Below are 20,650 nucleotides of genomic sequence, written 5' to 3'. Positions count from 1 at the left end.
CGTTAAATCGTATCGTTTCTCTGTCTTATTCAATCCCGGACGAGCCCCCACTTGTAATATCGGAATATATTAATAATGGATTGAAAATACAGATATTAGTTAGACAGAGAAACGATGTTTGATTAACAGGAAAACTAAATGCAACGCTCGTATTTGCAACAAATAACTTGACAACTATTTGGTAACTCTCTCTCTCTCTCTCCCTCTCTCTCTCTCTCTCACTAGCAACTCCAACACTCGACAACACTCGCAACTCAATTCTAACGACTCTATGCTTCGACGTCTCGATCAACTCTGATTCTCGCAACACGCGCACTTTTCGATTCGCCTTGGATAGCGAAACCGTCCTTCTTCTAACGCGTTTTTAAAACGCGAAGGCGCTATCACTTTCTAAAAGCGTCGTCTTTACATTTCCGATGGCCACGGGCACATCCGACTGCCAGATATACAATGTATTATAAGAGTATCATTACCATACTTTTCATGAAAAGAGCAATTTTTCTTGATAACTATACTCTGTAACATAGATTGAAGTCGCTGATTTGATCCCTCTGATATCGTTGTCTTATGAGAGTCTCGCCTGGTCTTGATTGGTTCTGTTGACTCTTATCGTTGTGAAAAATCGATTCGTTGTGTACCTTTTTTGTATAGAGAATTATTTTGTGGTAGAATATAATGTTGTAATATTTGTGGTCTTTACTTTGCTAATTTTGTCACTGAGCCGCTCTTTGGTTCGTTGAGCGATTCATATTCCGCATATATTCCGTACTTGCTTCGCTTGGTACTTTTATAATTTTCGCAGTTACAATAAAAAATTTAATTCTTAACAGATTAAAGATTTAACCTCTTGCTTTATAGTGTACAATAATTTTTTTCTTTTTTTCTTTTTTTTTTTTTTTTTGTATAGGTTATGTGATCCATAGTTTGAGTAAGTAGTACATATATATATATTTACGTGACAAGCTTTCATTTCAATCTATATTTAAGATTAATATTTTATCAGTTTCTGTTCGTAACAACATCGAAGTAGTCAATAAGTTTGAAGAGTATAATTAAGGAAGTTATGAAGCAAGAGGTTAAGAACAAATTCTGAAAGAGGTTATGTACAACTCAGTAGTACTGCTTTACATTACTTTGCGAATTACTTTTCAAGCATAAAAATAGTTTAACAGCCACTTATAGTTACTTCCTTACCATTACATTCATTAAATTCGTTTGATTTTGTAAACAAAATAACCACGCTGACCAGTCTCTCATTTAAAATAGAATTATTTTGTCATATATCCAACAGTTTACTTTCTCTTCGTAAATATTATTAATAATTTTATCGATTTCGTATACTTCCATCCTTCGTATAAGTGACAATGAATCAGAAGAGTTTCATAGCAATATTGAACAACATACAGTCAACTACAACACCATTAGATACATCCACCATACAGTCAACTACAACACCATTAGATAACAGCAATACAATAGATTATAATTTTCTATGTGTCATTGATTCATCATCATCATTTTCCATTTTTTTAGCATATGTAAAAACCATCCAATTTAAAATGTTTAAATAACAATAGCCTATACAATATAATTTTATGTAAAAAAATTGATTATACCGTGTTTTAAAACCGTGCTTTAAAATCGATATTCGCTGAAACAATACATCGCTCTGCGCTTCCAATTTGTTTTCGCACGAAGTATCAGTCCACTCATTGTTACCGTCACCATCTCTACCGTAATCTATATTACTCGAATAAATTCTATATCTTGATTATTTTAACGAACTTCCTTATTTTTTGTTTTTTATGACTTTAATTGGCAATTTCCATAATGTTCTATAACTTGACAATAGACTGATAATATTTCAGGATATATATATACATACATCATGTTTTTGAGGATTCTGTAGTAAAATATATTATAATAAATTATAGGAAAAACAAACTATTTAAGAAAAAATTACCACCTTCGAGTAATAAATTATAGAAGGTTACCAATGTAATTTAAAACTTAAAACTTAAAAATAATCTATTACACGTAACAAAGAAAAAGATTTCTTCGCAAACGGTAACTCGAAAATTACAGCCATTGCTGTAGAAACATAGTTTTACAGGGAGAAGAATTTCGCTAGAAACTCTCGACGATGTCACATCAAGCGAAAATTCAATAAAGCGATTACTAACCATACTACCAGCGGCAATCGTGTTACGGCAATTCGTAAATAAGTTAGTCTTCTATTTGCAGAAACGTCTCTGGCAATATCGTCACACTCTTGATTACGTCGGCGCTATCAAATGGTCTTTGGAAGAAAGTTTTCCATTATCTACTTTTGCCCATGGCGTCGTTCCAACAAATGAATTCGAGTTCTGAATCGCTTTGTCTCGTATTACGACTTTATAACGGTGTTTCTTTAAACTTTAAACGATCGTAATAAATGTATTTACCCTGAATCATTTATAAACTGAACCGGAATATACAATTTTATTCCGCAAAAATCATAAAGTTGAAAGTTAGGAACGAATAACAAATGAATAACCTAGTTTCATTAAAAGGCACGTGGTTAAGGTACGCCAATCCGCGTAATAACTTTGACACTCCAATTATTATAAAATATGTATCCTTAAGGGATTTTTTTGCGCGAATGCAAAATACTTTTCATACGTGCATAAATACTGAATAAATGGGACGTGATTTTCAATATTTCTTTTTGTAGAATTTATAACAAAGTAACTTTTTCACAAATGTTTTCGCTAACATTTTTACAACGTAAATGTCTTCTTTTGTAATTAATAATTTCAACATTTCTCTGAACTTTCTTCGTTGCGATAAAAAAAATATACAAAGCTTATGACGTGCTTGTTTAAAAATATTTATACGGAACAAGACTTTGAATTTGTCAGACCAATCGTCCTAACGAACGAATAAATTAAACGACCCGTAACAAAAAATTATTCCTGTCATTGAGTTGCGTTGAGTGGCGGAAACCATTTATAACACGTCCCATACAGCGTAGATCGCATACACGTCTTAGGATGTATTTTTGGTACTTATATATACTCTATATATATTCTTACTCTATATATACTTATATGTACTCTATATATATTCTCTATCTTAGATATACCATAAAATATTTCGTGAAATCGCGTATTCGTGTCTAATGTCAGGGATTCTCTTTCCACAAGTCCGCGTTTTCTATATTATCTTTCTTCCTTATCAGTAGGCATTCTCACAATTTGTGATTAATACTGCTCGTACAGGAATGTTAGGTTTTTGACGTTGTAAAATTTCACGTGAAATAATAATGCCTATATATTGACTAATTTATCAATTAATTAAATCCGTGTATATCAAGTTTTCTATAATTTACTACTTTCGTGTAACTACAGAAATTTGATGCAATATAAAACTTGATTAAAACAGCGATTCATTAGGAAACGAGAATAATGATGCAAATATTTTTTGTAGCCATTATATAAGATTTCGATCGCATAATTAATCAGTATCAACTTACCGGTCTTTAACGGTAGAATAGAAAGAAGTGCAGGCGGTACAGAGACCGCAATTATGATCACTTTCAGGTAGAATCTCCAACAGTGGTACATCTTCTTAGTCGTAATAAGTCGCGATCAGAAGCGTAAAAGAAGTTTAGCAGTGGCGTAAGTACCGCACTAGCCAGAAGTATCTGCGACAGAAATCAGAATACACTCTTTTTCGCATGGTTGGATCAATTTCGCGTGGGACTAACCTGATTGAACCTAACGCGGGATAATTGTGTTAAGGAAGTGATACATTTACACTGTACATGAGAGTGTGTGTGTAAGGGCCAGAGGGCGTCAAGGTCTTAGTGGAGACAAAAGACTGTTGCCAGATGTTAGAAGAATCTAGGATAGTCGGTTGGCGACAAGCGTGCGTGCAAGACGTTCTTCAGAGTGTAATATAGATGTATAACTGTTGTGTGGGAAATATAGTCAATTATTTGTATTCCCAAATCCTCGAATTTCCTTAACATGGTAGCAGAGCGTGGTTACTAGTTTTGCAAGATATTTAGTGCGTGGTTACGATCTTGCGAGTGAGTTTTCAGTAAAGAAAAAAAAACTTTCAGAGGAACAAAATATACTTCGAGCACGTAGGAACGCTTGAGTAAGAAAAGAAAAAAAAAAGAAGAATCAATTAAAATGGAGGGATCGGAAATCATGATACCTATATTCGATGGCGAGGATTATGGAATGTGGAAGCAAAGAATCACGATGTTTCTCAAATATAAGGAATGCGAGGTTGTTACAACTAGAATGAAGAACGAAAGAGACGATGAAGACTGGGACAAAAAGGATTTGAAGGCGATAAATATAATTTATAGTGCAATATCGAACAGACAATTGGAGTATGTTAGGGAAGGAAAAACGGCGTATGATATAATAAAGAGGTTCGATGAAATGTACTTGAAAGAGTCGACGGCACTGCAGATCGTATGCAGAAGGAGATTGGAAAACATAAGACTGGAGAACTACAGTGATTCAGCATCATTCTTTAACGATTTCGAAAAATTAATAAATGAATTAAAAAGTGCGGGCGCACAAGTAAGTGAGAGGGAAAAGCTGAATTACATGCTGAATACGTTAGCCGAAGAATACAGCTACATAGCGGACATAATAGACGCATTGAAAGAAGAGAATCAAACGGTAGCGTATGTGAAAAATAAAATAGAAATAGCAGAGAAGAAAAATAAATCCAATGGAGGAGAAAGGCAAACCAACGCCTTTTCTGCAAAAAAGGAAGGATGCTTCAGATGTGGAAGATTAGGACACTTTGCGAGAGAGTGTCAAAATGGCGTCCAAGCGGGAAGCAGTAACGGCTATTGGCATGGGCCAACACGTGGTCGAAACAGAGGAAGAGAGAACAAAGGCAATACGAGCAGAGGACGTGGAAACTTTCATCGTCAATCAAGAACCGGCACGGGCGAGCATGGAAACTCAAGAGCAGGCATATGGACAGCAACGGCGCACGCAGCAAACAGCAGTGAGACGAATGAAATAAGTAAGAACGAAATAGTGTGGCTATTAGATAGCGGTTGTACCGATCACATAATTAATAATATAAATTATTTCGATAAATCTATCGACCTAAAAGAACCGGTAAATATATTATATATTTAGGCGATAATAGACCGATAAAAGCGACAAAAGTTGGGAATGTTATAAGTCATTTTGAAGCATTCGGAAAACAAAATAAAATAAATATGAGGAAAGTATTTTACGCGAAAGAAATGTCCGCAAATTTGATTAGTTTAGGTAAACTAACAGACAATAAGAATACGGTTATTTCCAAAGGAAATATTGCGAAAGTAATAGATGAGGATAATATACTTACAGCTGTAGCGTTCAAAGAGAATGGGACATATAGAATAAAAAGTATATTGAAAGGGAAGAAGCACTTAGTAAACAGCGCCGAACGTAGTGGTATGAGTAAAAAGGAAAGATGGCATAGGATGCTAGGACACGTAAATTTTAAATATTTAGAGATTTTGGGTAAAGAGCAGCTAGTGACTGGCATACCAAATGAATTTGAAAAGGAACTTTTGAAATGTAGGGTGTGTATAGAAAGCAAAATGCATAACTTACCTTTCAAAAATAATCGAACTAAGGCTAAGGAAATAATGGAAATTATTCATACGGACGTATGTGGTCCCTTTAAGACTACCGGATTCAATGGAGAAAAATATTTCATTTCATTTATCGATGATTATAGTAAAATAGCTAGGATCTATTGTATAAAATCAAAAGATGAGGTCTTTGATTCTTTCGTACAGTTCGTAAATGAAGCCGAAAATTTAACGGGCAAGAGGTTAAAAATATTAAGATGCGATAATGGTAAAGAATATTTAAATAATCGAATTTATAAATTTGCTAGGGATAAAGGTATAAGAATAAATAATTGCCCAACATACGTACATGAATTAAACGGGACAGCGGAAAGGTATAATAGAACAGTGATGGACATGGCGCGTTGCTTGTTAGCGGAAGCGAAAGTACATAAAAGGTACTGGCCGGAAATAGTTTGTACAGCGGAATAACACCAGCTCAGATAAATGACCCTCTAACTTACCTTTGTCCTCATCGACGTCAGTGATTTTAAAGCTAGTTATAAAGTGCACTTCTCAGCCAGCGTCCACGGCAGTCAATATTATTTAACGGGTCTTAACGCGATGTAAAAAGGGAAAAAGGAGGAAAGAAGGAACAGGGAAGCAAAGAGGAAAAACGAATTTTTCATTTTCTCGAAACTGGATCAAGTTTCAGGCTGCTCGCCAAAGAGTCTGTAGCTAACGAGACAAGATTAGACAAACCACGCTTTAAAATTCCCACAGAACTATAATAATCCTCGAAATCAATACGATTCGTCGATCCATCGCCTGATTAAAAAATGAGATAGGATGAAGCTCACTAGTCGGCCTTTGAACCTTCAATAGTGATTCTCTGTAAATGCTTGAAATTGACGCTTGGATTCTTTCCGGATTAACTAGCTTTGCCCCTCCCTCCCTTTATCTATTTTCTTAGATCGACTTAGACTGCCACAACATATTATCTTTCTTCTTTTCTTTTCTTTTCTTTTCTTTTCTTTTCTTTTCTTTTCTTTTCTTTTCTTTTCTTTTCTTTTCTTTTCTTTTCTTTTCTTTTCTTTTCTTTTCTTTTCTTTTGATCTTTTAAAGCCCTAAATCGCTGGCTATTTTGTATACTATATATTTTGTACACTCAATTACTCTGTAAGTCATAAGTACATATGTTTTACAACGTTATTTGTCATATTTCAGTTAAACCCCAGAAAAGCCAGAAATATATTTGCAGCGTGTTTTAACGCGTCCCTGGCAAAGATCTCAAAAACGAGTTGCGACACAATTTAAAGCGACAAATAGCACCGCGTATCTCGTTGTGGTAACACACGGTTCGCCAGCTTTTTAAAAGCGCTCTCCGTTTGCTTTTTCCTCTCTTCTCTTCCCCTGTCTCTTCGTTTTTTCTTAACGAGCAAAACCATTTTCGCGAGGACGAGAGTACGGAAATGACGTACTGGCAATTTTGTTTTGTGATAATACAAGCAGCTCGGTTTCAGTGAATTAAACTTGGCCCCAAGCTTCTACTTATCCCCACCTTCCTTTCCTTTATTTTCCCTTCTATATCCCGTGTTACTCGTGAAGACGAACAATGGTTCAGATAGATGATAGGCAGATTTTCGAGAACTAAATAAATATACGGTCGCGGATCGGTATCCTTTACCCCTCATTGCGGATCGAGTCGCGAGATTGCAAAAGCGAGATATTTTATTATTCTGGACATGGCCGGTGGGTTTCTCCAAATCCCTATTCATCCTAATTCTAGGAAGTATACAGCATTGATTACCCTCGATGAACAATTTGGATAATAAGTTGTTGTTTTCTTCGAATTCTTTTGTGCCTTTGTTCGATCCATTCTAAGTCGATCTAAGAAAATAGATAAAGGGAGGGAGGGGCAAAGCTAGTTAATCTGGAAAGAATCCAAGCGTCAATTTCAAGCATTTACAGAGAATCAAGCGGGCTGGTTAAGGTCGTGAGTTGAGCAATTATCCCGCGTTAGGTTCAATCAGGTTAGTCCCACGCGAAATTGATCCAACCATGCGAAAAAGAGTGTATTCTGATTTCTGTCGCAGATACTTCTGGCTAGTGCGGTACTTACGCCACTGCTAAACTTCTTTTACGCTTCTGATCGCGACTTATTACGACTAAGAAGATGTACCACTGTTGGAGATTCTACCTGAAAGTGATCATAATTGCGGTCTCTGTACCGCCTGCACTTCTTTCTATTCTACCGTTAAAGACCGGTAAGTTGATACTGATTAATTATGCGATCGAAATCTTATATAATGGCTACAAAAAATATTTGCATCATTATTCTCGTTTCCTAATGAATCGCTGTTTTAATCAAGTTTTATATTGCATCAAATTTCTGTAGTTACACGAAAGTAGTAAATTATAGAAAACTTGATATACACGGATTTAATTAATTGATAAATTAGTCAATATATAGGCATTATTATTTCACGTGAAATTTTACAACGTCAAAAACCTAACATTCCTGTACGAGCAGTATTAATCACAAATTGTGAGAATGCCTACTGATAAGGAAGAAAGATAATATAGAAAACGCAGACTTATGGAAAGAGAATCCCTGACATTAGACACGAATACGCGATTACACGAAATATTTTATGGTATATCTAAGATAGAGAATATATGTAGAGTACATATAAGTATATATAGAGTAAGAATATATATAGAGTATATATAAGTACCAAAAATACATCCTAAGACGTGTATGCGATCTACGCTGTATGGGACGTGTTATAAATGGTTTCCGCCACTCAACCGCATTTGAATTTGTGAACACGATCGAACAATTGACACGAATTATTAATTCCCGTCTCTACTCTAGTAACGATTTGCTTTGGAACGAGGTCGAATCGTTCTGATTCCGCGCATGATTAACAAATAATTACAGAGGACATCAATTACTTGGATGGTCTTCCTGAAACTTGATCCAGTTTCGAGAAAATGAAAAATTCGTTTCTTCTCTTTGCTTCCCTGTTCCTTCTTTCCTCCTTTTTCCCTTTTTATATCGCTTTGTTTTACATCGCAATTTACATTTATTTGTAAAGTTTGAATCTCCTCGATATTGAAGATGTTGAAGCTGCAAGTATGTATTTCATTTTAATCCATTCGAGACCGAGATTTAATTGTAAGACGATACCTAGGTGTCGGTACGATCTGAATGTTTAGTTGGAATGATTCTGTGTTTTACTCTCTCCAGGGTATCCTTTTCATACTTTGATTTTAAATCGATGACAATCTTAAATAGTATGCTTCATATTTTTAAAATATAAAATTATATACTATGTTATTCTATAATGTATTATGTACAGTTATATATATATATATATATATATATATATAATAATTCTATGTTGAAAAAAATATGAAACTAACATGATATATACATTACTACATAAGTTATATATAAAATATGTATATTATATCCTTGCCTACTGACTGATATGAATTTCTTTCGGTCTCGAATGCGTTAAAAGAGAGCGCAAAGAAGTCGAAATTACTTATTGTAATTAGTAAAACGACCTGAGAGGCAGACAGATACAAGAAAGAAGGAATATTATATTAGCGGCATCATCATGTTTTTGCTCTCTTTAAGTCTTTCATCGAGACAGACAATCTACAGGTATTAATCGACCAATTTCTTCAAGCTGATAACTTCGAATTGATGTTTATATATAAGAAGTGTTATGTGTTAATCTGTCTAAATGTTTAAAAGGTGTTATAAATTAAATGTTGTTAAACGATACGTAATTGCCTTTTGATCGTAAATTTTACTATCAAGGGGTCTTTTATGTATGCGTAATCATTGTGAATTATACCAATTTATGTGATCGATATTAAAGGTGTTTAAAAGCATGTATTTTTTTCTATATTATTATTCTCCTATATTATTATCCTATATTATTATAGCATTCCTATATTATTATAATATCCAATTACATGTTGATACACAAGATATACAGATTATTATTTATAACGTTTTGGTTTTCTTAATTGAGTCATTCGTTTAGTACAAATGATAAGAAATTAGTAATAATTCACAAAAAAGGGATATTGCAGTAGAAATATTATAAAAAAACATTTTCTGTTTTAGTGTAGAGTTACTCCTTCTTACAGACAGTGTCGTACAAATCTGTACGTCTCTGAGAAAATGTAGGCATCTGAGCCCTTACTTCCTCAACAACTTTTAGATCTGATAGAAAAAAGAAACATACGAAGTAATAAGTAATGCTTACTAATAAATTCAACAAATACAGAGGAAGATGGCTAAATCGATAAATTAACGAGACTAAAAATTAATTACATCATGGATCTCTCGCTTTTAATTTTAAGCTGTAAATTACCGATATCGGTGACTGCCATATTCTCTTGAGTTTCCAAATCGTAAAGAATCTTTCCCCAGGGATTGGTCAACTGTGTATGTCCCCATGCGACGTAACTTGCTTAAGGAACACGAGCCGGTGATATGCAGGCAACGTATAATTGATTATCATTCGCTCTGAAACGCTGAAGTAATGACCAGTGCAGTGGTCCAGTGGTCATATTGAATGCCGCTGGATATATCAGCATTTGGCAACCTAACCCAGAGAAGCAGGAAATATGAAGCCACCGAATACCAATTAACTTCGTAGTTGCACGGTTCACATTCCATCATTTCTGAATATGCGAGGACAGTCCTCTTATTGTGCTTTTAATTCTTTTATTTGTTTCATTTTCAGCAAATATACTGGTTTTTTAAATTAAGCTTCTTTTTATACAGAGTTACAGATTATATTAATTTTATATAGAATATATTTAAGAAAGATATTTAATTTTTTGCTAGTTAAGTATTGATCGATTAAGTTACTGTACCTTTGTTCCGATAAATGCGTGCCATTTCCTCGAATCTAATATCATAGCAAATGCCAATACCTATTTTGCAGCCCTTCACATCGAACGTCGTTAGGGAGTTACCAGGACTGAGTGAATCACTCTCTCGAAAAGTAATCTTATTAGGAATGTCGATGTCGAATAGATGTACCTAATAACATAAAAATGTGGTCGCTAATTCTATTGCTGCAACTTTTCTAATTTAATATCAAAGTTACCAACTCCTAAACTTTAATTATTTTTTATTTAATAACTGACAGCGTTTTTATCACTTTCTTTTATTAAAGAATCTTATCATTTAATAATGTTTAAAAAGGAGAAAAAATAAGTATAATAATATTTTAAGTATGTGAAAAATTTATACAACAACAAACACATTACAACAAAAATGGGCGTTTCCCGTATCATAACGTATTTTATAAACCGTAAATTATAGAATTGGTTATAGTATACGTATGTACATATGTATATTCCTAAATTATTCCTAGATAGAGTCACTTTCTTCACCCCAATATTTTCAAATTCAAAGCCATAAAGGAATATATTACTTACCTTTCGGTGCTTTGCTATCAAAGTTCCATCGGGACCCCAAATAGTACAGGTATTGTACAATTTATCGCCCTCTATTTCAGGCATCGTACCACCAACTACATAGATGTTGTTTTCTTTAGCTGCGTTCGATGAAGCAACGCTCGTTTCACCATCAGGAATACTCTCGGCGTATTTTGGAAAGTACTCTGCATTGCAATATTTCAATTAATGAAAAATAACTGTCTTTTGTTCCAACCATAAATTAAATTGAAATGTTTGTCAGTTTTTTATTTTTTAAATTATTAAAATAACTAAGTTTTATATTTCGACTTAATTAAATATGCAATTACTTAGCTAATAGTATATATAATAAATCGTTTCTACAGGTTCAAAATGAAAAATGAATATTTAGAAATATTTAATTACGACAATGCTATTTGTGTTAGCATCAGTGGCTTGTTACTCAACGACTTTGCTAGTACTTTTTGAAACATAAAGTTAGTTTTCAATTAACACTTATACTAGAGGCGGAATTATAAATGCAAAATAATTGACAATACTAATTTATAAGTACCTAATTATTAGTATCTTCACAAATATATTTATACAAAAATCACGATAATCATGAAAATGGGGAAATCCTATATTCTCGAATCAATTCACAATTTATTTTGTATATTAATTAGATTCCGCGCTCATCAGTACGTACTCACTGGCGACATCGAGAAAATGTATCGGCAATTCCTCGTACGACCAGAGGATCGGAAATATCAAAGGATATTATGGCGCAGCGCGAGTGGAGAAACAGAAACATATGAGCTTAACACCGTAATACTCTTATCATAGAAATAGAAGCAGTCCTCAATTCCCGCCCGCTAACTCCTATCTCCACCGATCCAAATGATCTCCTAGCCCTCACTCCCGGACATTTCCTCATTGGCGATTCATTAATGTGCTTACGTGATCGAGATTTCAGAGACATTCCATCGAACCGACTCTCCAAATGGCAGCTGGCATAAGGAGTATTTGAACGAGCTAACCAACCGCAATAAATGGAGCAAGGGTGGACACAGCATCCAAAAGGGCACAATCGTCATCCTCGGAGAGGACAACGTTCCCTCCATGCATTGGCCTCTGGGCCGAGTTATCAAGGTTCATCCAGGCGCCGATGGTGTCATCCGGACAGCTACAGTTCAGACGGCAAAGAGCATTTTGGATCGGGGCGTCAAAAGGCTTGTCCCACTGCCAATTCAACCCGATCTCGAGAAACCCGAACAACTAGCCACCGAGACGAAATAAGATGGGAACTTCAACCACACCTCGCTAGTTTGATCGGTACCCTCTCAACGGGGGGAGAATGTTACGCCATGCGGCTTACCATAGGTCATATTCTTAACTATCGATCGCGGCACTATAATGTCGCAGACGGATCGTCGCGTCTGCCCGGCAAACAAACATTGTAGTGGCAAGCGCGTGGTTCATTAAGCAGGGTGACTTCCAGAAACGTCGACTCGTGGCCCGTATTTTACCTCGCAGTAAAAGAATGTGGCGTGATCCGAACGTAGTGGGGGTCGCCTTCCAGAAAAAACGAAAAAAATCGAAAGGCGTTCAGAACTTTTCGAGAAGTCGAACCGTCAACACATGTGGTATGTCGCGCATTACTTATCAACCAAAACGCAGTTACATTTTTTTTGTTCCTTTTATATCTTTCTAGTTAATAAGTTGTTGAAATAAACATTAATTTATTTGTGTTAATTCTGTGGAATTTCATTGAACTACCCTTATTATCATAATCGAAATAAGGGGATCGATCAGTTCGTGGCGTCGATTATTTAATCGTAACGGGAACTTACAACTCTCGTTGACGTGCTATCTCGCGATCGCGTCTCTCCGCGAACGGTCGAAACAAAATGATTCACTAAAAACTGTCCTGAATTCCTAAGAATTTATTTACCGCAAAACTGACAAAGTGTTTATTTAAAAAATGAGGTTGAAGGTAGTCCTTTTCTTTCATTTCATTCATTTTCATTTTCTTTCTTAAGTATGGCTAACACAATATCTAATCAATTAAAATTTTATATTTTCACGTGAAAAGTTTCTTTAGATAATTATTATCAACATGATGACTAACTCTTACGGATTAATACGTGTCTGTAGGGCAATCCGGTGGACTTGATCGGCTTTTTACTTCGAAAGTTGAGTAATCGGTGTCGCTTTCTTACGCATCTTTGAACTGTATAAATGTTTTAAAATTGTTTGATCCAGAATGTACCACACCGGACAATCAAGAAGGCAGGTGCCTTGACTACAGAAAATGTAAACCTCTGCAAGAAATATGGCAGATACAGTACCGTACAGCCACCGATTTTTATAGACGATCAGTGTGCAGATACCAGGGCAATGTTACGATCGTTTGCTGTCCGAACGATCCAAACAAAGAGAAGAGAGAAATTTTAATAAAAACTGTGTACAAGTATAAGGCTTTGCGACCACCATACTGTGGTTTTAGCAACGTCTCTCATACCAGGCTGGTCGATGGTAAACCAGCTGAACTTGGTACGTTTTATGTCTTTCTTTCCGATTAATAATAAGCCATTTACTGCAAAGAATGAACTTTAAAGGCATTAAACAGCACATCAATGTACATTTCAATTAGACTAAATAATAATGCTATGATTTCATCGGTAGTAACTTTACTTATTAACTTGAATTATTTCTTTCTTTTACTTCATGTTAGAAAGAGTATCTTTTTGCTTGAAATAAAAAATTGATATAGGAGTAATAATATGGATAGAGATCAAAAACTGTTAGGGCAGAAATTACACGTTTGAACTTTATAGTTCAGTATAGTTCAAATAGAAATTATATAGAATTATTTAATAATTTGTATTTCACTGGAATAAAAATTTAATTTCTGTCTTTATCAAATCTCTATTTCAGAGTATTTGTACGTATGTACTTATCGTCTGCTGTATGATCGAATATCGAATAGGTAATAATCGTTGTTACTCGTTACGTGAGAAAAAATTATGTATATTCACAACTATGACTATTGCATTTTAGGCGCTTGGCCATGGATCGCTGCATTAGGTTTTCGTAATCCCCGACACCCAGACAAACCACTATGGAAGTGCGGAGGTTCCCTGATATCGGCTAGGCATGTTTTGACCGCAGCACATTGTGCACATATGGATGGAATAGAAAACATACGCAATCATAATATTGCCATTCTTAGATTGGCGGAGGAGGTGCCATTTTCGAGTAAGTCCTCAAATATATATATATGTATATATATATATATATATGCTATTGAGTATTACTGAAGTATCATATCCTGAAATTTCTTACTGTACACATATATTGTGTCATAAAGCGTGTACAATTCTTTCTCATACTTTTGGTCATTCGTTTCCTGCATTTTCATTTATTTTTTTATTTTTCAGGGTACGTATATCCCATTTGTACGAAAGAGCCCCTACGAAAGAGCAACTTCGTCGGCTATAACCCCCTTGTTGCTGGATGGGGAGCGTTAAGATATAGTAAGTGATATCAATTTTATAATAAAATTAAACAGTTCCAGTCTTAAATATCTTTCTTATTTTCTTCGTAGGACGACCACGACGTAATGCATTAATGGTAGTACAAATGCCAGTGATTAAGAACGCCGAATGCAAAATAGCTTGTTCCAAATTTCCTAATGCACCTGATATCACTGATGGTATAATATGCGCCGAACATGCTCAGGGTGGAAAGGATTCTTGTACGGTAATTAAGTTACAGAGTTACTACAAACTATACGGTATCTGAAGACACGTCAATTCGAATTAACATCAAATCGACGTCTTAAACATTAGAAATAATAGATAAACACAATTCAATAGTTTTGCCCACTTCTCACACCTCATTATGGTATTTAATCTAATTTCCTTCTAATCTTAGTTTTGCTCAAAATACATATAACATGTACATTATAAATTGGAGTATTTCAATACACAAATCAATAGAAGATTATTACTGTATATAAGTATAATTTCAATACAATTCGATCGATATATTTCAGTATCTTTGATTAAAAATTTAACGATCCTTTCAGGCTGACCGCGGCGGACCACTGCTGATACAACATTGTATTAACCTCGTATTTAATAGGTATTGTGTCTTATGCTTATAAGTGCGGCACAGCTGGCTATCCCAGCGTTTACACTAGGGTCACATCGTACCTTGACTTCATTCTCCAAGCGATGCAATAATATGATATTACTGTTCCATAAATATCATTGTGTAAAAAACCTAAAGTTGGATTTTCTTATTGTGGAGATCAGAAACAGCACAAATTTGCATTGCTTTGTACGTTACAAATTATAGGCTTAAAATGTACGAAATGTAACTTTGAAACGACACTAATTTTCTACGCACGATAAACCTCCACGACTTAGGTATGTAAAGATGATAAACGTATATTAATTCTATTAATTTGGTAATAATAAACCAACTTTCTGAGAAGTTCTGTAAATTTCGTTTCTGTTGTATCAAGAGAATAATGGAATATTCCACTTAGATCGTATACTTCTTGTATGTACATACAAAATTTTCCGGCTAATCTAAAACACTTCATAAGATAGAGAGATTCTGGAGATTCGGACACAGAGAGTGCATAAAATACAAGATAAGTCTCGTGTCTTTCAAAATTATTTTTTATTCGCTAAAAACGTCCTGTGTACTCATGCAATCACATGCAACCTCGAAACTTCGCTTATTTTTTATCACTTTCCAATTCAATACACTGTTTCTGCATTTTTGACTATATGTAAGAGAAATTTCCATTCAGCCAAAGGTGTACTTACAAATTATAGATTCCTATACGACTCTCGGTAAAAATTTATCCGCACTACAGATAGTTAAAATTTCTGTCGACCGTATTGATCCATCTGCACTCTTCGTATGACGTCAATATCTGTTCAGTGCTGCTGCGTAGGTTTCATTATGTTACGTCAATTCGTTTGTGACCGTTGCGCGAGTAATGGCGCTTTGCAATGGCGATTTGCAGGAAAACAGTGCAGGATGCTGTGATTCGTTTCTTGTGGTCGGAGGTTATGTTTGATGCCTATATTTATCAAAGATTTAATGCACATTATGGAGAAAGTGTTTTGTCACGAAGTGTGTTTGAATGGGCACAAAAGTTCAAAGAAGATCGCACAAGTGTTATGAAAAAACAGCTGGACGCCCGTCCACATCCACGATGACAACATTGAACGTGCTCATGAACTTATGCTCTATGGAATAGACGAGTGACACTGGATAATGTGGCAAATCATTTGCAAATCAGCCACGGCTCTGCTTATGCAATAGTGCACGACAGATTTGGGTTTTAAAAAGTTTGTGCGAGATGGATGCCGAGAAAGCTGATGAAAAGGTGAAGACGACGATGCATTCGTGGTTCGCAGCTCAGCCCAAAACATTTTTTAATGAGAAAATACGAAGGTCCTTCAGCAAATGGACAAAGTGTATACAGAAATTGAGTGATTATGTCAAAAAATGATGTATGTCTTTTTTGACAATTGCTTAAAATAAATTCTACACCGACAGAGCGGGTAACTTTTTACTCACCCTCGTAAGACACTTAAATTTCCAATCTATTATGATGAATAAAAGAGCTTATACTATTAAATCTAATTGTATTTTGTTGCATGAGAGTACACGTGTATGTGATGCACATTACCTTTATATCCCCTTGAACGCTTCAATATTGCGCATATATACTATATTTTGTGCAGCTTCTATAAAATTTTGTATGTTTGTTTAGGCTGCTAATCCAGAGGCTGGAGTACAAAGAAGTGGCACAATGATGTGGGCTGATGACATTTATAATTATCGAGGAATCACCCCTACATTCGCTCAGGTATATATCGTTGACTATAATGTATTTAACATATATGATTGTTAGAATATTAATAATTAATTTTTAATTCTATCAGAATTTTAATGAAACTGTCCCTTGGGAAGGAAGAACTGATACCTTGATATCACGGTTTGTACATCCTATATGTACGACAAATTTTAGAACATTATATAACGAAGAACCAGATCGTCGTGGCCATGTGATGTGAATAAAAGGACTTGAATTTGATGATATTTTTATAATGTTAGATAACATAACTAAGTATCTTCACAGTAAGATAGGATGACATGGTTTACATGATCTTAATGTTGTTCACTTGAGTGATGATATTATAAGGAAAAGTGTAATATCACAGGTAAGATGATTCATAATTTAGAACTACTAACTCATGTATGTATTAAAAATTAAAGAAATATATTAAATTTTATAGGATATTTATGTTTAGTAACCAGTAATTGAGAGATCGGTATTCATGGTTACTATAACGAGGCTGTAGAAACGCACCCTTTCTTCTTTGCAAATGGTCCTGTATTTATGTCTAAGCCGAAACTGGAACCTCTGAATAATTTAGATTTATTCTTGTTATTTTCTAAAATACTTCTCTACAGTATACCATAAGGAATGATACCGTATCGCACCTAATCAAGTGCCTTAAGAAACATCAACAGGATATCACAGTAATCCCTTATCGACTGATATGTAAGTAAAAGTTATGTGTCATTGTTATACACAGTTATTTATCATTTTCTATTAATTCAGTTGTAGCCACTACAATATCTATGACACTGGTAGTAATTATGAGAACAATAATGATGTTCTATAAGAGGAAATGATGATTGGGAACAAAAACTTACAGGTAAGTCAATGTATATGTTATTTGCCATTTGAAAAGAAAGTTACTAACTTAGAATTTTTTGATAAATAATAATTGTGCAAAATATATTGGATTTCAAATTTGTCAAAAATTGAAATTTAAGAAGCATTGTAATAATATAACATTAATATTTTGATTTTTCAGGAGATATCATGCGGTGGATGGATAATATGTAAAAAATATTAAGCAGTATATGAATTTTCATATTGCGTAGAGATAACAAAATGAATTTTAAAAAATGTCGACATGGTAATAAGAAATAGCATCATGACAAAGAATATATAAAGACAGTTTCATTTTTTATAAATAAAAATTTGTTGTTCCAGATTTTGAAATATAGTGAAACGTTTAATTAGTATCTTAATATCTTCAAATAATTATTATTTTAGAATCAATTGTAATTGTATCATACGTACTTTTGAATTCGTGCAAGAACATATGTAATTTTGAAGTAGTTATTATTAGGAAATTGTTAGACGCGAACAGTATGCGAAATGTTAGTATGCAGTGTAATAATTATCAATCAAAACACAAGAATTAAATTCTTGAGGAAAAAATTTCCGGAATTTCTTATTTACACGATTATAAAGAAATCCATAATAAAAAGGAGCTGCTTTCTAATACTTCTCTTCCTTGTAATGCCTATGTTAATGATAACGAGGTTCGACTTTTTGTTTTTAGAGGGATACTGGAAAATTTGAAAGTACAGTACCATTGGGAAGAAAATCACGATATTGAAAACGATATTTGCAAGTAAATTTCCAAAAAATCTGTTTTCAAATTTTCGCTTTCTATTTCACATTAAAAGAAAGGGAGGGCTGCCTTCTTTTTCTGCAAGACAAAACAAACATTCTGAATCTCGTATCAATGAATGATGTCAATGAGTTATTTTTCTTTTCAGATTGAACAATATTCCAGATTTATTCATAATTTCATACTACGCGAAGAATAGACTTTCATAGGTATGTAAAGGAAATATTAAGTATAGGAAAACTCTATTTCGTTGTAGGTGACATATGCTTCACGGTTGAACACATATAAATGAAAAAGTACTCTTATGGAGAAAAAGAATTGATACCTTCGATTGACATTAGATAATGTATATAAACTTATGAGCAATCACTATCAGTTTGTATTTTAGGTGCACACGCAGATTTGTTGGAGTTCTTATAAAATGTACTTCCTGTACGAACGTTTTATTCTTCCAAATTTTACGATACTATGTCTCATATAATAACTATATGGATTAAACGTAATATAAATGATCCGAAAATAGACTCGAACGACATTAATTGTCTTTCTATTTATACCAATATCGAAAATACAAGTAAAGCCGGAGCAATTGTATGCAAGAATGGACTATTTATTATTTTAAAGCAAATCATAGCATATTCAGAATGCACAGTATTATCATGAAATGTAAATGAATCAGTTGTAAACGAACGATTTTACTGTAAAATCGTTGCCTCCTTTTTTTCATCTGAAATATAGCAGCAATGAGTACATTCTTTTAATATATAATAAAACGAGATATCTTTATAAAGTTACATATGTCATCACTGGTAACTGTTATCTCGTATGACACCAAATATACCGTTAGTATGGAATGATATTTTTATGAAGATATACTTTAATGATAGATTTTATGAATGAAACGTTATATAAGAAAAATTATCTCTTGTCATTCTATGAAGTGTAGTAGCTAATGAAGATTAATTTTACGAAGTATTAGAGCAAAAGAGAATTAAAAAATTAAAAAGATCTAAATAAGATTGTTCGTGTGGCTTAATTATCTCAATTCTGGTACACCACTTGTTACATTCTAACTAATTAGCGCTAAACAATAACTTGCAAATATTAAAGATATTAACACCTTAATATTAACACCTAAAGGTTTTCAGGAAATTTTATAATATTTGATTATTGTATATCTAATCATTGATTGATAAAATTTCTTGTGTAAGCATAGATCGAGGTTGACGTCATACGCAGATTGCATATCATTGACAGGTATCGTTTTAATTTATTTTATGGCTAGAATCATTTGAATATTATACGAATAATTATTTCCATTCGAACGATTAATAAATCACGTACCTATAAAAGATATATTATGAAAAAGACGTGACGAAACAAAAAAATATTGGAAATTCCGTTGTCATTAGATCAATTATTTTTGCAATGATTTTTATTTCCATGTAATTACATATGAAATGGGTAATTCATTAACATCTCCTCGAATCGAATATAATTCGTTACACTTCACAACGATTCAAATAATGGACGGGAAATATATAATAAGTTTCCTGTCCTTGCGTTAAAATAGTACTGTACAAATCAGATGATACAGGAAATACCCAAAAAACCCAATTACATCCACATTGCATGACAGCACACTTGCAATGGATTTTTGTGATTTCAATGTCACAGACAATGACACAACTAATCAGAACACGTTCGAGGCTATAGACATTGAAATTACCGCGTGTTTAATACGTTTAAAGCATAAATCTAAATTTCACGCGATTATTTCTTTGTACATTGTGAAACTCTTAAATTATCTTAATCGAATAAATAATCCTAATGTAATAAAACATCTTGAAATAGACCTAGATATCTGAAACAGAAACTCGAAGGATAAGAAATCCTAAAAGGTACTAATCCTAAAATAACAAACTCCTAAATAATAAACAAGTGATAAAACCTGTTATAAATAATAAACCTTACCTGGAATAATCAAATCCTAACTAATCGAAAATAAAATAAGGCAAGCAATTCTTAATCTTTCAAGTAATTTTTCCGAAAACACAGAAAGATAGAGAAATTAAAAAGACGCAGCACA

The 20,650-nt window shown here is 33.8% G+C and overlaps 2 protein-coding genes across 5 annotated transcripts; one reads left to right on the top strand and one right to left on the bottom strand.

The window, feature by feature from the left end:
* Positions 1-9,471: 9,471 nt before the first annotated feature.
* LOC143304379 (omega-amidase NIT2-A-like) lies at positions 9,472-15,967 on the bottom strand. Of its 2 annotated transcripts, XR_013061069.1 has the most exons (5): positions 15,880-15,967; positions 11,057-11,241; positions 10,487-10,655; positions 9,979-10,212; positions 9,472-9,827 (listed from the first exon to the last, which is right to left on the bottom strand). XR_013061069.1 is itself a non-coding variant. In XM_076626834.1 (4 exons), the coding sequence occupies exons 2-4, from the start codon at positions 11,138-11,140 to the stop codon at positions 10,079-10,081; spliced, it is 387 nt and encodes a 128-aa protein (XP_076482949.1). In that variant the 5' UTR covers positions 11,141-11,241; positions 15,880-15,967; the 3' UTR covers positions 9,472-10,078. The 2 variants fall into 2 exon arrangements, 1 of the variants encoding a protein (XP_076482949.1); XM_076626834.1 differs by having other exon boundaries at positions 9,472-10,212.
* On the top strand, positions 14,042-18,429 carry LOC143304380 (venom serine protease Bi-VSP-like). 3 transcript variants are annotated; one of them, XM_076626836.1, is made up of 8 exons: positions 14,042-14,296; positions 14,479-14,800; positions 15,129-16,006; positions 16,083-16,626; positions 16,839-16,934; positions 17,011-17,289; positions 17,365-17,790; positions 17,953-18,429. In XM_076626836.1, the coding sequence occupies exons 1-2, from the start codon at positions 14,065-14,067 to the stop codon at positions 14,580-14,582; spliced, it is 336 nt and encodes a 111-aa protein (XP_076482951.1). In that variant the 5' UTR covers positions 14,042-14,064; the 3' UTR covers positions 14,583-14,800; positions 15,129-16,006; positions 16,083-16,626; positions 16,839-16,934; positions 17,011-17,289; positions 17,365-17,790; positions 17,953-18,429. The 3 variants fall into 3 exon arrangements, with proteins under 3 accessions (XP_076482951.1, XP_076482952.1, XP_076482950.1); XM_076626837.1 differs by having other exon boundaries at positions 15,129-16,626; positions 17,365-17,633; positions 17,694-17,790; XM_076626835.1 differs by having other exon boundaries at positions 15,129-16,626.
* Positions 18,430-20,650: the final 2,221 nt, after the last annotated feature.

The sequence above is a fragment of the Bombus vancouverensis genome, unplaced genomic scaffold (genome assembly GCF_051014615.1).
Source record: "Bombus vancouverensis nearcticus unplaced genomic scaffold, iyBomVanc1_principal scaffold0033, whole genome shotgun sequence".
NCBI lineage: Eukaryota > Metazoa > Arthropoda > Insecta > Hymenoptera > Apidae > Bombus > Bombus vancouverensis.
Note: the sequence above shows the minus strand (reverse complement) of the source record. Positions and strands in the feature narration are given on the sequence as shown.